At 51.9% G+C, this 16,505-nt stretch overlaps 3 protein-coding genes across 9 annotated transcripts; 2 read left to right on the forward strand and 1 right to left on the reverse strand.

Moving 5' to 3' along the window:
* Positions 1 to 106: 106 nt before the first annotated feature.
* On the forward strand, positions 107 to 7,090 carry LOC133494349 (E3 ubiquitin-protein ligase TRIM39). 5 transcript variants are annotated; one of them, XM_061808088.1, is made up of 14 exons: positions 107 to 438; positions 840 to 997; positions 1,280 to 1,420; positions 1,505 to 1,754; positions 1,841 to 2,067; positions 2,138 to 2,242; positions 2,546 to 2,641; positions 2,737 to 2,970; positions 4,349 to 4,493; positions 4,779 to 4,826; positions 5,080 to 5,240; positions 5,318 to 5,428; positions 5,494 to 5,612; positions 6,754 to 7,090. In XM_061808088.1, exons 3-14 carry the CDS (start codon positions 1,280 to 1,282, stop codon positions 7,001 to 7,003), a joined length of 1,887 nt encoding a protein of 628 aa, XP_061664072.1. In that variant the 5' UTR covers positions 107 to 438; positions 840 to 997; the 3' UTR covers positions 7,004 to 7,090. The 5 variants fall into 5 exon arrangements, with proteins under 5 accessions (XP_061664072.1, XP_061664074.1, XP_061664075.1 ...); XM_061808090.1 differs by lacking the exon at positions 840 to 997 and having other exon boundaries at positions 6,754 to 6,850; positions 6,934 to 7,090; XM_061808091.1 differs by lacking the exon at positions 840 to 997 and having other exon boundaries at positions 5,080 to 5,106; positions 5,176 to 5,240.
* Positions 7,091 to 7,289: 199 nt separating this feature from the next.
* Positions 7,290 to 10,702, reverse strand: cmasa (cytidine monophosphate N-acetylneuraminic acid synthetase a). The gene is made up of 8 exons (XM_061808102.1): positions 10,079 to 10,702; positions 9,083 to 9,225; positions 8,820 to 8,975; positions 8,605 to 8,741; positions 8,331 to 8,425; positions 8,096 to 8,267; positions 7,864 to 8,029; positions 7,290 to 7,772 (listed from the first exon to the last, which is right to left on the reverse strand). Exons 1-8 carry the CDS (start codon positions 10,294 to 10,296, stop codon positions 7,570 to 7,572), a joined length of 1,290 nt encoding a protein of 429 aa, XP_061664086.1. The 5' UTR covers positions 10,297 to 10,702; the 3' UTR covers positions 7,290 to 7,569.
* A 130-nt stretch (positions 10,703 to 10,832) lies between these two features.
* LOC133494355 (putative transcription factor Ovo-like 1) lies at positions 10,833 to 16,326 on the forward strand. 3 transcript variants are annotated; one of them, XM_061808103.1, is made up of 5 exons: positions 12,225 to 12,457; positions 14,948 to 15,135; positions 15,276 to 15,434; positions 15,506 to 15,650; positions 15,823 to 16,321. In XM_061808103.1, the coding sequence occupies exons 1-5, from the start codon at positions 12,358 to 12,360 to the stop codon at positions 16,134 to 16,136; spliced, it is 906 nt and encodes a 301-aa protein (XP_061664087.1). In that variant the 5' UTR covers positions 12,225 to 12,357; the 3' UTR covers positions 16,137 to 16,321. The 3 variants fall into 3 exon arrangements, with proteins under 3 accessions (XP_061664088.1, XP_061664087.1, XP_061664089.1); XM_061808105.1 differs by having other exon boundaries at positions 15,743 to 16,041; XM_061808104.1 differs by lacking the exons at positions 14,948 to 15,135; positions 15,276 to 15,434 and having other exon boundaries at positions 10,833 to 12,457; positions 15,823 to 16,326.
* The last annotated feature ends 179 nt before the right edge of the window (positions 16,327 to 16,505 follow it).

The raw sequence follows: 16,505 nt of genomic DNA on the forward strand, positions 1-16,505 counted from the left end.
ATTTCCTGGATACAAGCGTGCTATATCTTATCAGGAGTCCAAAAGAATGTCCCAACCAAAAAATACATTGGCCAACCAAAGGACGTATTCCGTCCGCGATTGCGCTCGAGTCGTCGTGCCGCAAGGCTCAAAAGAGCCGCTTGTAAACGTTTTTTTTTTTATTTGCAAAGGTTTCCCCGCAAGAGAGCGAGCGGAAAGTGTTTTGGCCAAAATAAGGTGGAAGGTGCCTGGCTGAATCTCCCAACTCAACCAGTCTGGCCACATTGAGCTGGGAAATTGACACTCGAGTGGGTGTGGCGCCAGACGAAAAATACAGTCTTTCTGTCGCTCGCGCTCCAAACACATCCTGATTTCCCCACTTTGCCGACGAGCTTCAAGAAGAGCGACTGACATCCTCGAGGGCCGCGTGGATGCCAGACACGAATCCTTCGAATTAAGGTACGCACGCTCATTAAAGCGGAAATGGAAATGAAAATAAAAATGGAACATTTGTAACTAGGAACTGCTCGTTGTCGGATGAGATCTGGAGGCAAGCCAGCAGGAACTTGCTGTTTAAATGATGTCCACAGCCATTCTCCAAGCCGTTAACAAGCTTCCTTTTTATTTGTTTTCACTCCCTTTTCTAATAATATATTGAAGGGGGGGGGGGGGGGGCTCTATTAATTTGACGCGTGACCTTGATCGAGGATTACACTCGGTGAGCAATTTGAACGCGTTGGCGTTGACCCAAACAGCCGCGCCAGACTGCGGGTGACTCCGGCGTTGTTGACGTCAACTTGGAAATTGTTGAGTCACGCAAACGAGGTCATCTGGTGACACTTGTGTGTTGTTTGTCACAGGTCAACAAAACTATTCGTTTTGGAGTGGGTGAAAACAACAAGAGCAGCAGCAACACATTGAAAGCCGCGACTGTACAGAATGTCACCTTGTGGATGTGATTAAAATCTTGCCCCGTTTCATTCCTAAACGGTTCCCTTCATCCTAATCAGATTGAAAGGTGTGTGTGTTGATTTGGGGCCCTCGGCACACTGAACCGCTGTCTTTAAGTTTCCAAGTTCGACTAATTTTATAATCGATGCCGTGGTTAAGTTTGACTTGGAAGCTTCATCGTGCACTTGACTTGAGAGTCAACCTGTTTGGAAATGCCTTGAAATGGACTCTGCGTACGTGGAGGCACACAACTCCCTCCAGCGCGCTCTTTAGCGTTCCCCCTTAAGATGCTACAGTTTGGCGGGTGTCTGTGCTTATTTTTACCACGATTCTTCTGTGTTTCCCCAAGATGTCTTTATACAGTAGTCTGCTGTCGAGTGAGCAGTTCCAGTGCTCCATCTGCTTGGACATATTTAACAACCCGTCTTCCACGCCGTGCGGCCACAGCTTCTGCGTCGCCTGCATTAATCAATACTGGGACGGAGCCAAAGTAGGGTCCTGAAAGTCAACTCCCCAACTTCCTCGTCGCGCCGTCCTTCGTGTTCACGCGTGGACCCGTGTCCTCCCTCCGCAGCTGTGCCAATGTCCGCTATGCAAAAAGACCTTCCAGAAGCGTCCGGACCTCCAGATCAACAGGACCCTGCGCGAGATCACCGAGCAGTTCAGGTCCATGTCTGGCGGCGGGACAGGGGAAGGAAGCCTCGCCAGGGACAAGAAGGCAGGAAAGGGGCGAGAGTGCGCCATGCCGAATGATCTGCTGGATGAATTGACCAGGAAACTGCCGCGACCTCACGCCGGTGCGACGGCGACCGGCTCGGAGCAAGGTGGAGTCGTGACAAAATCGGAGACTTTCCAAATATTTGACTTTTTAGGTTGTAAATGTAGGTCAGCGCTTCCGATAATTGTTTAGCCTTAGGACTGTTGTCTGAAAATCGAGGTGGGACCCCCGTGGCCACGGCTTTGCTGGCGTCTTCGGTCCCCAATCAGAGTCTGCTCTCTGCGGCGGTTGTCGACGGCGGGCCCCCTCAATCTTCTGCCGGCTCGTCTGAGTCGTCCGGTCGAAGGAGGTTCACCGTGACCGGGGCGGCGAGCAGCCACAACCTTCCTCTCTGCGACATTCACCACAGGGGGATCATGGTACCCGAGCCCGTTTTGGCTGCAGTCTCTCTGGTGGCGGCAGCCCCCTCATTGCCGTCTCTGCTCTCAGATTTTCTGTCGCACCGACGGCGAGTGCATCTGTCCCGACTGTGAGGCCGAGATGCATTTTGATCACGACACGGTGACGGTGGAAGCTGCGTGGACCGAAAAGCAGGTGGGCAACGTCGGTTGACAGGATTTGCTTGCTGAAAAATAGCCCACCGGTCAAGAGACCCGAGAAAACGCCGAGACTTAATGAGCACTACTGTATGAATATAATCTGTTCAGATGCTTTACAAAACCGTTTATGGAAAAATGTTTGAAGGAAGTTGAACACAAACACTGCAAGGTGAGGAAAAGTCACGGCAAACGCAAACAAATTGTCTTGATTCTGAGGCGTTTCATTTTGCCCTCGGTTTTACTTTTTTTGCACTGTGGTGTAGATCTATATTCTGTATATCTTTGTATGCGCCCGCAGGCCCAGCTCAAGGAGACAGAGCAGCAGACCCGGGAGATGATCCAACAAAGACTCCTGAAGATGGAAGAGATCCGAAGCACAGTGTCCAACCTGGAGGTCGGTCCGGCACCCGCGCCCCTCACGTCGTTCCTCCCGAGGGAATCATTCGTCTATTTTGAGAAGTGTGTCTGGGATGTTTTGTCCGGACCCAGCTGGTGGTGGAGAGGGCGACGACGGCGAGCGTGTGCATGTTCTCGGCGCTGGTGGCGGCCGTCGAGCGGGCGCAGGCGGACCTCATCGATGCCATGGAGGCCAACAGGCGCGCGGCGGAGAGCCAAGCGGACGTCGTGATAGGGCAGCTGGAACTGGAGGTGGAAGAGCTACGGCGGCGGGAGAGAGTTGTCGCCCAACTCTCCTCCTCGGACGACCACCTGCAGGGCATCAAGGTGAGACGCTGATGACTCCCTTCACGCCATTTGAGCCTTTATTTTCTGTGCTTGATCTCCATCTCCCCACCCCACCACCACTAAGGCACTATGGGGCAGCAGTCGAACGACTGCGTCTTAATATTAATGTTTTTTCCCAAGCCTTCACACTCGTAGGACTTGTCTTACTAGTATGCCCACACAGTGTGGTTTGTACGCCTCAACTGGAAGGCAGCCTTTCATCACCAGCGACGTCTCCGTCAATCCTTTTCCTTCGCCGATCCCGGATGTCTGCGGCACACAGAAGCACAAGATCCGCTTGTCGCATTTTGAGTTAGTGAGGCAAAACTACTATTTTTTTACCACTAGGGGTCAGGCTACAAGTCTAGTTGAGCTTAGTTGTTTTATTAGGGCCGCTCAGTAGTTTACTGATAAGGTTTAATTGACCCCTCCGTACAGGGCACTTAACCACGCCTCCTGAAGTGACGTCACGCCGCGTGCGCTGACGTAAGACAAACAATTCGTAAAAAATGGCAAATACAATACAATACATTCTCAACTGAGAGAGACGCCATGCTTCTGATTTCATTCAATCATTCACACGTAGCAATGTTATGCTAGCGGAGAACATCTCATTCATTTATAGGAGACGTGTATTAAAAATCAAATTTAGGGCATATCTTCGTGCAAACACCGTCTGGTTAAGCTTCTGGCCGCGAGCCAGCAAGAAATCGACACGTTTGCGCAGTCCGAGCATCGCTAAATATCGCTCAACAAAGAATAAGTGTGTCAATCGTTCACACGTGGCGGTGTTATGCTAGCGAAGAACGTCTCATTCATTTATACGAGACAAAAAAATCACATTTAGGGCATATCTTCGTGCAAACGTATCTGTTCCGGTTGATATTAGTTGGATTTAGTTGATGATGCGGTCTTCCACAAAGTTTGATCCATCGAAGGCATTGGTCCTCGTACTGGGTCTTCGGTTTTGGAAAGGGTACGAATCGAACTCCGCCAACTCGCCTTTCAGGATACCTGTCGTCACTATTACAACCTCTTAACCATATTTTTTGTTGAATAACACCAAATACGCGATAAAACGCTAACGAAACCGATACTGGACCATGCAATGTTGTCAGAGAAAATGGCGGGAGCAAAAACGGGCTTTGGTCAATGCAGATCTCTGGCCTCTGATTGGTCAGTGACGCGGATTGCGCAATATCCACGGAGGGGTCAATTGCTCACCGGTGGGCCAAAAGTGGCACTCGTCGTGGGAAAAACGTTTTTCTACTCGTGCCCTGGATTGTTTTACTGAGAAGGACACACAAAAAGTGTGCTCCTACCGTAAGCCGGATAACAAGGACCTGGAGAAAATGTTCAAATGTTGCTTCCTGCGCAGAATTTGGCCTCCATCCCCACTCCACCAACCAAAGACTGGTCGGGTGTTTCTGTGAGCTGCGACCTGGGGATCGGCGCCATCTACAGGTCGCTGGCAGGTGAGGTGGAGAAGTTCCAGGAGCAGCTGAGGGGCATCACGGAGACGGGTGAGTCCACGCATCTTTCATCTTTTCCCGGCGCTGGATTGTGTCCAGGCAATGCTGCGGGCTAACCGACGTCAACTGAAAAGTGGGGTTTATAACTCCACACCGTGTAACTTTGCTCATGGATGCGAGTGACGTATGGTCCACGAGTCAATACAATCCACAAACGGCGACTTACGAAATGCATAACTTTTGTGACATTTCTGTCCGGCGATACGCTGGGAGGATCAATGTCGGTTGGGCAGGTCCCGCCAGTGAACTTCTTCTCTGCTTTTAAACCCCGCGCAGGTTTCACGGCCTCCTCACCGGAGACGGGTGTGGCACGTCCGCTGCCGAGTGAGTGTCACGCTCAAACTTTTTCCAGGAAATTGTGTCGCCAAATGTGCTTCGGCCGATTCAGTAGGTCGTGGGTCAACTTATGCGGTCCGAATATATGGATTTAAAATTGCAAAAGACATTTTTATTCATAATCGTAAAAATAAGAACATCGTAGGCCAATGAAAACGAAAATGGGACCGCTGGCCCACGTCCACTCGTACATACGCGCACTCTTTTTAAGAGTGTCCTAACGTAACGTGATTGTCTCCAGGGATGAGAAGAGTGCAGGAGTACGCAGGTACGTCGAGCAAGCGGCGCCGGCGCCGCCGCGTACCCGCCCCGCGCCTAACTTTCTCGCCGCCCGCAGCGGACGTCACTCTGGACTGCAACACGGCCCATCCCAGACTGGTCCTGTCCGACGACATGAAAAGCGTGAGGCGTCGCCGCGGCCTTCCGGAACAGGTTTGCGGCGTTTTCCCTGCATCGCCTCTGGTTGTTTGGTCGCGCAGGTGCGTTGCAGCGACCGGCACCAGCTGTTTCCGGACAACGTGGAGCGCTTCGACCGGGTGGTGTGCGTCTTGGGCAGGGAGGCCATCTCCTCAGGACGGCACTACTGGGAGGTACCGTAAGTGTGGCCGTGAGGCGTCGTGCCGGCGCCGCTTTGTGAAGGTGTCTTCCGTGTCAGGTCCAAGTGGGGGGGAAGACCGACTGGGATCTGGGCGTGGCCAAACAATCCATCAACAGGAAGGGCAAGATTGAGGTGACGCCAAATAACGGTTACTGGTTCCTCAGCTTGAGAGACAAGTGAGTCATCAGGATGTTTGAAAAATATGAAACAATGGTCAAAGGAAATATTGCATCTTCAGGATGAACTTAAAATGCACTCCAACCGTTCCACGTGAACTTATTCGGACGGCGTGAATGCACCAATTAAGCGGTTCCTGCTTGAATTAAGAGTTTGGTCTCGGTCTTTCTCGTGCCGTTCACATTTTGACATCACGGGAGCAAGATGACCCGTGCGGGCTTCTGTAATTACTTCTGCGTCGGCAATGTTGCAGGTGAAGACCAGCGTGATCGCGTGATCTTTAACATCATATATAAACACGAACTCTACACATCATACTCGGCAACGTCTAAGACAGCGGTCGGCAACCTTTGACGCCGAAAGAGCCATTTGAAGCCGGTTAACACGGAAAAGAAAACACTGGGAGCCGCACATCTAAAATGGAGAAAAAAAAAAAAAAAAAAAAAACTTCTACTACTTTACCGCAGCATGTTTCTAATGAAATCCACGTGCTACAGAGAAAATTCCATTGGCTTTGCCGGGCTTGAAAGTCGCTCAAAATAGACGGCGTTTCAGCGGGTGTACCCGCTTCCGCAGTGTGACGTCTATTTTGAGCGACGAAAAAATAATATCAAATAATTTAATTCATATGTTAATATTTCAAGATCACAATCATCTTCAAATTTAGAACTAAAATAATATAAAAACTAACACAAATAAAACACACTTCAATTAAATATATATATAGTAATTTATTTTCCCAAGCCAATCAGAGCCGCATTATAAGGATGAAAGAGCCGCATGAGGCTCCGGAGCCGCGGGTTGCCGACTGCTGGTCTAAGATATTCTCTCCCGTTTCCGCTCTTTGTATGATCAGCTTCTTCCTTGACAATTGCACCATGTTGCTCGTGGTGCGTACAAAAATACAGTACCAGATGGGTGTTGCTTCCCAATAACAACTTCAGGGGTTGTTTTGTTTTTTTTTTTCTGTCATACCAAGTTGGTCAATGGCCTGGTGTGAGTGGCGTCTTTTTGTCTTCCAACGATCCAGTTCTGTCACCCAAGTTCGCAATCCATTTTTCGGCTCATCCTGAAATGTCACCTAAAAGTGCAATATCCCTAACGTCGTACGCAACCAATGACAGCGTGTGCCGTCCTCAGGAACAAGTACGCCTGTCGCACCGAGCCCTCCACCGACGTCCACCTCAATCTCCGACCCAACAAGATCGGAATATTTGTCGACTTTGAGCGTGGACAGGTTTCCTTCTACAACGTCGACGCCAAAATCCACATCTACACGTTCAACGACACGTTCACGGAGTGCATCTTCCCGTTCTTCAGCCCCTGCACCAACAAGTCGGGAAAGAACGACGGGCCGCTCATCATCACGCCCGTGGCCACGTCGGAATGAGCAAAGGCAACGCGTGACGTTCGCTCGACCATTTACTTTCATTCTTTTGCTGCCTTTCTTAGATCGATTAAAACGGCGTCTCATTTGGTCTTCTTTCAAACGTTATTCACGCGTGTCACGGGAGCCCACCGTGCCGTGCGCACGTAAGAAACCTCACTCCCCTCTCTGAGTTAGCAGGCCGATCGGTGCCCTCGGCCTCACGGTGGCGGCGCGGGTTTGACGCCGCAGGATCGTCCCTGTTGCTCGTGCATTTCAAAAAAAAAAAAAAAAAAATGGACTGCGCAGCTTTGATGATCAAAGATTTTATTACGATTGCTGCGAATAATTTCTGATTGAGCTGGAAACACAAAATCTCTGGATGGATTTTAACTGATGTGCGGATCGCTGCTAGCTAACTAGCATCAACGAGCCACACGGGCGTGCCGCCAAGCCTTCGGCGCGATGACCTGAAAAGGACACACCGAGGAGTTGCCGAATTACATCGATCGAGTGCAAGTCAAGCAGAATAGAAGATTTTGATTCAATCCCCGACTACTATCTGTAAGGTGAAGTGTCGGCTTTCAACTTCACTCGACGGAGTCCCGCCTCATCTGAGACTTGGCCTTTGCCTTCTGCAACAAGATATGCTCGGCGAACTCCCGGACGACGCCGTGGCCGCCCGCGGCGTGGCAGGTGTACTTGCAGGCGTTGACGGCCGCCACCGGCGCGTCGGAAGGCACGGCGCTCAAGCCGGCCAGGTTGAGGCAGTCCACGTCTGGCACGTCGCTGCCTAACAAGACAGACGAACGGAATGGCAGCTTGCCGAATGTTGTTGAACGAGAACAAGTTTGACACGCGTGGTGTGCAGAGAGGTCCTTTACCCATGTACGCCACATCCTTCCAAACCAACTTCCCGGGCTCCAAGACGGACGCCAAATCGTCGACGGGGCGGGCTCCCACCCGCACGACCCGGCAGCCCGTCCGCTCGCCGAGCGTGTCGGCCAGCGTCCGCTCCACGAGGTCCTCGCCGTTTGTCAACAGCACCACCTGCGGACGATCCCGCGTGTCAGTTGCGAAAACTCGGGCGGAGGTGCGGGCCGGACGTGCGACCACCTCCACGTCCTCTTTCTGCAGCAGGCGAATGCCGGCGATGTCTCGGCTGTTGACGGACATCATCTCCTCTCCGGCCGCAGACAGGTAGATCTTTCCGTCCGTTAAACATCCCGACACGTTACAGAACATCAGGCGGACCACCTCCGGAGTCCCCCGGCCAAAGTAGCCGTAGCTGTGAGACGAAGCGCACGTAGGCTGGGACGGGCGTGTCCGGGAGGAAAAACGTCTTACCTACCGGAGAACTCTCTGCTCCGCGACGGGCCAGTCGATGTCCACGTCGATGTCCACGCTGTACTCGGGAAGCATCTCGTAGTAAGACACTTTGCCGCCCTGCAAACGGACGCAGAAGTGCTCCACTTGGTAGGTGGGTAGGTAGGGTTGCAAAATTGGGCCTAAAACAATCCGAGGTTAGCGAGGCGAGAGCAATTTACCCTCACTAAGGCCCCACGGAAATTGACCGTCAATTTTCCACCCCTTCGCAACCGTCTTTCACGGAGTGAAGAGTTCACCTGCAGGAGTCCTTTCTCGGTGATGAGCTTTCTGGTGCTAAAGTAGAAGGAGCCATTTTCACACAGCTCGCCGTCCCAGTCCTGACGCCGAGGGCGGTTGGCAGCGTCCAGGTTCAGGGCTTTGGTCAAATCGGCAGCTGAGAGGAGGACCAATACTTTTGCGGCGAGAGCAGCGGAAGGAGACCGGCGAGCGGCCGGCGCACGCGTTCACTTACATCCCTTCTTGACCTCTTGCCAGCGGAAGTGGTGCCTTCGGACCACCGAGAAGACGGAGTCGAAGCCGTGCACGGTGATCAACTCCAAGGCCTCCTTGACGTGAAACGGGTGGAGACAGGGCGACGTGGCCTGGATGTGGCACAGGATGTCCACCTCTGCAAGCAAAGACGTTTTTATTTCTTTTAATTTGGGTCAACTGGAGGCTCCACCCCTGGTCGCCAGTCAGCCGATCAATCAAACAGACTTGGTCTGTATTCCGTACGTGGATTGAGTCTCAGAAACTCTTGGATGGTTTCCAGCGAAGAGGAAGAGTCTCGGGAGACTTCGGGACTCCGGCGGTGAACCTCAGCACCCCAGGCCCGGGCCACCTGCTCAATCTTGTCGTGGTCAGTTGACACCCACACACTGTGAACATATGTAGAATATTTATGACGATGACCGTATTGATGTGGCCGTTGTACTTATCCACACAAAGCCCGTTTACTCAAACTTACTTTCATCGCGGGTCACATTGCATTTATGGTTTTTTTTTTTTTTTTTTTTTGTGTGTGGAAACAAACGGCCCGAATGCTCGTTCAAGATAAGCCCGCTCTTTGTTGTCACAGAAACGTCACCTGACGTGAAGTTTATTTAGCAATCCGGTTGGCTGAAAAAACACCTGCTATCGCGTGGGATCAGATTTCAAAAAACTTTTTTTACAATTTCACCCATCGATATTGACTTATTATAAAATCGAATTTGACTTTGATGTCCGTGTATTAAGTGTTGATTATTCAATATATTTTGAAGAAAATATTTGGATACCACTCAGAACAGGGATGCTCACGTGACAAAATGGGGGTGGGGGGGGGGAGGGTAAACCGCGGTAGGTTGGCTGCTTCAACAATAGATTGGGGCAAAAAAGTCTTGGCACCCTCAATTAAAATATAATCGAAGTACTCCAAATATGTCAGTGCTCGTACATCGTAGGTTTTTTTTCGTGATGGTACTTTTCGGGGAGCAAATTCCTGTCCAACTTTTCTTGTCGTTTCTTACTGTCCGTTTTATTACGCAACATGCTCGTTTCGAGGGATGTCCGATTTGGGGCTTTTTTTAAATGTCATCTATAACCAAAAAAAAAAAAAAAAACTTTCACTGTTAGTGTCCGCAGTGCATCTCCCAATAATCACTTTTGTACGCCCTTTTTTTTTTTTTTTTTCCTTTTTTTGACCCTGTTCTAACGAAACGCGCCGCATCCGTACGTGAGGAGCGGCCGTACCTGTCGAACATGTCAGAGTCCAGCGCGGCTCGCAGGACCCAACCGATGAGCGGCACCCCGGCCAGCGTCTTGATGTTCTTCAGGGGGATGCCTTTGCTTCCGCCCCTCGCCAGGACGAGTGCGGCGACGTGTCTCTTGTCGCTCGCCGCTTTGCTCATCTTGCCGCCGGCTACCTGGTCGCCGTCCACGAATCTCTTCCGAGAGGAGACTGACGACATAGCGACTAGTCCGGGGGACGGATACACTTTGGACCGGGGCGGAGGGACTGTTCCGGATTGGGCTCTTCTTCAAAGCTTGCAGCACGCAAACGCTCTCTGCCGCCCCCTGCTGGGGATACGCAGCAGTAATGTGTGTTTGGAAATTGGACCAGGGACTCAAAGTGGGCGCCCGCGGGCCATTTGCAGCCACCGCTTTACGATGAAAGTTTAATGATCGCGCGGCCCTCGAGTTTGACACGAACGGCGCTTTTTTCGGTGGGGTGCGTGGCATCCACCGAGCTTAATGCGATCAGACAAACATTTTTCATTGAGTGAAAGTTGGAGTAGTTTTGGCACAACTTGTTTACACCAGTTTCCTTTCTGATCTTATTTTGGGTCAATTTTTCATCATCTCTCAATTCGCCAGATTTTTTTTTGCGCAGGGCTAAAAACTCTCCTCGTGCTAACTCGCTCGCTAACTGAGGCGGGCTCATACCCCCCCCCCCCACCCACCCGGATCGTTCCTCGCAGTTGACTTTGCCACTCCGAAAGCGAAATGTGTAACATCCAGTAAACGTTGTAAGGCAAGAAGCTGAAGGAGTGGGAGATGTGAAGGGAGGAAGTATTGTGCCGACCCAAAACTCCTCCGACCGCCTGGGCAGCATACCACACACCCATCAATCAGCCTCTCCTAACTGTGACGCACACGGCGCCCATTTGTTGCACTGCAGCTCGTGTTAGCGGTTAGCCTAACAGGGAACAGCAAGCACACTTTTAAAAGAAAAAAAAAAAAAACAATAATTGATGTCTTAGGTAGCTACGGGTACAAGAAATTCATGTCGTCAACTCCATCCGTCCATTTTCCAAGCCGCTTATCCTCACAAGGCTCAGCCAACTTTAGGCATTAGTCAACACATTGACGTGACCTCGCGTCACCTCTAACATGGGTGGTGTTATGGTATTTTTAGCTGCATATTTTCATCTTTGTAGCTTTTGCAGTGTAGTTTTTCTATTTTGATTTATGAATGACGTTAAAACCGTGTCATTGTTGCGCTTTTTTCCTGCAGCTTGTAAGAGAAACGTTTATTATCAGATTTTATTTTTCAGCCAACCTAGTGAGGTAACTGTGCTTTCTTTGAAGCTTTAACATGTTACCAATGATTCAAATGTCATTTTTGCTCGTGTTTGTGTTTTGCTTTTCTTTTTAGCTAGTGAGCTGATTGTGCAGCTACTGAGCTAACTTTTGCTGTAGCGTGTATTCGGTCGCCAATAGCCATCAGCTAAACGTGATTTCTGCTTATGAGCGAAACGTTTGTTTGTTGTTTTTAAGTTTTGTCTTTCGCTCGGGAGCTAAACGTGCTGTTGTTTTCATTTTTTAATGATTTTTGAGGAAGTGTTGCGAGTGCCTTTAATTTTCACCTTTTGTCGTGAACTGAACTTGCCATCGTCTTGTTACTTGGTCTTTTGATGTTACATGATGATGATGATCATATATATATATATATACTTTATACTTTTTTTGCATTATCGCTAGTGAGCTAAACGTGCCGTTGTTCGACGAGAGCGATAACGGCCGAAGTTGTCCGGTTCGGCGCGGCCTCCCTCCGTGACAAAAGTGGAAAAAGAAAAGGTGGGCGAACCGGTCGAGCAGGTAAACCGAGGCCTCCGCCCAGAAGAGACTCCCCGGGTTGTTGTGTTCCTCTTCTTCCTCTTCTTCTTTTTTTTTTTTTTTTTTTTTTCTTCTCTCTCGTCCTTGTCACCGTTATTTGAGGCGCGCATGCGCCCTGCCGCCCCACGCCCTTCTCTTAAGCGAGTACCTGTGCGGGCCGCGTCCGTACCGCTCGATCCGCCAACGTTCCGGCGAGCCTGCCCGGGGCTCCCGAAGCCGGGCTCCCTCCCTCGTTCCCTCCTTCCCTCCCTCCCTCCTTCCCTCCCTCCCAGTCGAATAGCGGACTCGACTCCCTCACCTGCGTGCCACACCGCCGAAGGGAGAAGAGCTCAGGTGTACGCGGGCGAGGAGGAAAGACAGGAAGAAGGAAGGAAGGAAGGAAGGAAAAAGAGGGACACGGAGTTGCAGTCAACATGCCCCGAGCCTTCTTGGTCAAGAAGGCCAACGTGTCGCCGGGCAAGCGGAACTGGAGCGAGCTGCCGGACAACGAGCGAGGCGACGTCTACATCCCGGGTGAGTGCAGCCGAGCTCGCGGCGGTTCCGAACGCTCTCGTTTCCCGACCGACTTTGTAACGGGACGCGAGCGGCCGAGTAACGGGGCGCGCTCGCGTCCGAAGCAAAACCACTTTATTCTCAAGTCCAAAGTTGAAATGTACTCGGCTTTGGTTTGGTTTTTCAACCACATCTTTGATGATTTGCGGAGTGAACTGCTTGCCGGGAACCGCAACTGTGGACAGTCAAAATCTAACGTTATAACGACATCTGTTACAAACAAACAAACACTTTATTTTTATTTATTTTTCCAGATGAGATGGGGACCAAACGAGCCAAAATATAACCTAAAACTCAGTTGGAGGTGACAACGGAATATGTTTTCAAAAACTCAAAAGTAGTAGCTGAAAAATGAACTTGTGTGGCGGGTATTTGTACGTCATCACTTTTTACTCGAGGCGTCCCTTATCCCCGCAATGTGAAGCTTTTTGAATGAATCAATCTTTTTCCTGCCCACACACCAAGTTTGAGTTGAAGCGCAAAGAGAGAACAATCCCCCATTGTTGCTTCCGACTGATAACGACCAGTCGTCCCCGTCCCTTCACCCTCATTGTCCTCGCACGGACCGCAACTTTGCCGATTCCCGTGCAGGTGGGGCCAAAATTTGGGTGGCACTTTGAAAGCGTTCCGTGGTCCCCCCCCCCCCCCCCCCCCCCCCCCCCCCCCAGTCAGTTGAAGTCGGACGGTTCGGCGACGGAATCCGGTCTCGGGCCTTGCTTGTGTGAAGTTGAAACAAACGTTAGCATCGTTGATGACTTGAAATCGTCCCGAGTTGTGAATGTGAATGCTTGTTTTTGTCTGGGTTTGGATCTGACTCACCTGTGAGGACGAGCGCTATCGCAAAGAATGCCTTCCTTTCTGTTTTGACGTCGAGGGCACTTAGTTCATTTGAGTCGAGCGCAAAGGCGCTGAAAGTAGTTTTACGTGAAGGAAGGACGGATGCAAAATGAAAAGCAGGTCTCGGCGAAGGAAGGGCAGAATGAAGGCAAACGGGAAGCCACGCGGTAACGTAGGAAGGAGGCTGCGTGATTCATTTTGCCCCACAACGGTCTGCACACGTGTGGTATGTGCCGTTACTCGCTATACCTGCCCGACCCGTGTGCGCGTCTGCGTGCGTGTCAAGTCCTAAAATCCCCCGCTGGTTTTTCTTTTTCTTTTTTTTTTTCAGCATCACAAAGGATCCGGCATTATCGTTTTCCAAACTGGTCAGAAATCGTCTTCACGCCGACAAGTAGAAAACGTCTCAGCCAGATAGACGGCTAATACCATGCTAGCACGCTACACTGACACCTTGACCGTGGTTACGCGCGTGTGGGAGACAGGCGAGTTATTTCGAGCGTTGCCGTGACTTATTTGAAACCTCAGCGAGGCAAATTTTGTTTGCTGACGTTTGCCTTTTAGCGTCACGCTAAGCTAACGTGTTTTTCCACGGACACGAGCGATCACGTTGGATTAGCGCAAAGTCGGAGGTGAAAGTCTAAAAATCGATTGCGCGTTCGACAATAATGGTCGTAAGTGTTGCCTCTCCTCCTGAGCACAAGCACGTCAGTAAAAAGTATGCCGCGTTCGATCTACTCTGACAAGTGCAATTTATCCAAAGGGAATGGAACACGTTACTACATGCTTTAGTTGACACGCACGTTTTCCATTTTAGCCGAACTTTGCGTCCTTGACCACGATTGCGTCCCTGTGAGGCTGTAACGCTGCGTGCGATGTTTTTACCGACGGCAAACTAAAAGGCCTCACGCCCGCCACCTCTGGTGGACAAATAGCGGAGTGACGGCGCAAAAACGACAAATCCTGAGGTGGTTTTGACAGATTGCACGCGCGTGTCTTTCACTTCCTACTCTCGGTTAATGTTTATTGGACGCCGAGACTTGTAACGGACCCTGTAGACGCGGTACACCTTCGGCAAACACACTCTCCCATCTGCGTGAGCTGGAATGACACGGCAATATGAAGTAGGAATTATAGTAACAAGTCGAGTCAGGTTGTCCCGCTACTTTCTTACTTACGGACAACACCACTAATCACACACACTGACATTCTTTGACAAAGGGGGTGAGCTGAGCAAACGATAAAATGAGATTAAAAAGTCCGGCCTGCAGCAGTCGCCACGGAAACTATCAGAAATAATTACCAAGATGTATCAGCTTTTGTCACCACTACAAATTTGCGATGGGCCAGCCACGAAATGTCCGCCCGCCCCCCAGCGAAGCACGCGAAGGCACCGTTTGCGTGCGAGCGCCACCCATCTCGCCGGCTTTTCTATCTTCGCACGCCTGAGATGAGAAGAGCTGGTCCTGCGAGCCAGCCTGGTCAGACGGGTCCGACCGGGCTGCTTCAAAGTGACTGTTCAGAAGTTGCACAAAAACACGCTGAGAGAGAAAAAAAAAAAGATTCGGTTTAGCCGCGTCTCTAAAACTCCGCCTCCCCCAAATCTCTGCGCAGTCTCCATTTTCCCGCCGTCCGTCTCGCTAAACGAGGACGAAGCCAGTCCGGCCGAGGCGGCGCCGCTCTGCCTGGCCAAGCAGTCGCTGCCCGAGCTGCCGTCCTGCACGACGCTGGGTCGGCCGCGGAGTCCGCCCCCGGGCGAGAGGTCGGAGGTCAACTCGGTGTTCGTCCGCTCCAAAATCAAGGTGAGGAGGCGCGGCCTCGCAGCCGGGCGATCGGTTGGCTTCGTCCGACTTTATATGCCGCAATTCTGGAACAAACATCCGTACCGTACAAAAAAGACAAAGAGAGCAGGGAAAAAAAACCCGCTTCTCTCCCGCCTCAGGTGACCACGGGCGAACTGGTGTCCGACCCCGACCCTCAGGCTGCCCCCGCGACGGCCCCGCCGCCGCCGCCGCACGCGGCCGGCAGGTTCGCCGCCTCCTCCTCCTCCTCGGCGGGTCGGGCTCCCGGGAGCGGTACGGCGCCGCCGTACGCTTGTCAGGTACCGGCCGTGACCGAGTGTGAGGCGTCCTCGACGGGGGGGTCTGATGTCCGTCCTCTGTTGCGGTTTAGATTTGCCACAAAACCTTCCAGTATCAGCGCATGTTGAACAGACACATGAAATGTCACAACGAGACCAAGCGCCACCTGTGCACCTTCTGCGGCAAAGGATTCAACGACACCTTCGACCTCAAGAGACACGTGCGCACGCACACGGGTACGTCGCGTCGAAGCCTTCGTCCACGCCGCATCTCCGTTGGCATAGTTGCCGTCCGTTCCGGTTTGACACGTCTGCGCGTCACGTGCCAGGCGACGCGCCGAGTCGTCTTTGGGGTTCGGCCATCGCGGTCCAGGTCTTTGGCGCTGACGTTGTTCTCGCCCGACGGCAGGAGTGCGCCCGTACAAGTGTGAGCTGTGCGACAAGGCCTTCACGCAGCGTTGCTCGCTGGAGTCGCACATGAAGAAGATCCACGGCGTGACGCTGCAGTACGCCTACAAGGAGCGGCGCAACAAGCTGTACGTGTGCGAGGAGTGCGGCCACACGGCGGCCACCCAGGACGAGCTCCTGCTGCACCTCCACTCGCTGCATCCCGACAGCGTCTTCTTGAAGGGGAAGGGGCCGCGGCGGGGCGAGGGCGAGTCGGCGCCGGGCTCCCCGCAAGGAGCCGACAGCGACGACACCACGGGCTCGTTGGGCCACTGACGGCGGGACCGGGAGCCCGGAGGATGGAAAGCGCAACAAGCAGTTTGACTTCTACGTGGGACTCCGACTTGTCACCTATGAACATTCTTTTCCACTTTTTTTTTTTTAATCGCATGTGAATATCGTCGGTGGGATTTTAATGTAAAGCGACATCATCTGCGTTTTCTATTGGGGGGGGGGGGGGCGTTTATTTCATTAAAAGGGAAAACTGGTCGGCGTTGTGCGTGTTGTGTTTAGCGCCGCTGAGGGTCACGTGAGGAGGCACCTGGAAGTGCACCGTTCCTCGGCAGATGGAAGCCGGATGAGAGGGCGCGGTCGGATTCCTGCCCTCTTGTCAGGTCTTGTCGGAGGAATCCGGCAAACGCCTTC

This window comes from Syngnathoides biaculeatus, chromosome 21, assembly GCF_019802595.1.
Source record: "Syngnathoides biaculeatus isolate LvHL_M chromosome 21, ASM1980259v1, whole genome shotgun sequence".
Classification (NCBI taxonomy): domain Eukaryota; kingdom Metazoa; phylum Chordata; class Actinopteri; order Syngnathiformes; family Syngnathidae; genus Syngnathoides; species Syngnathoides biaculeatus.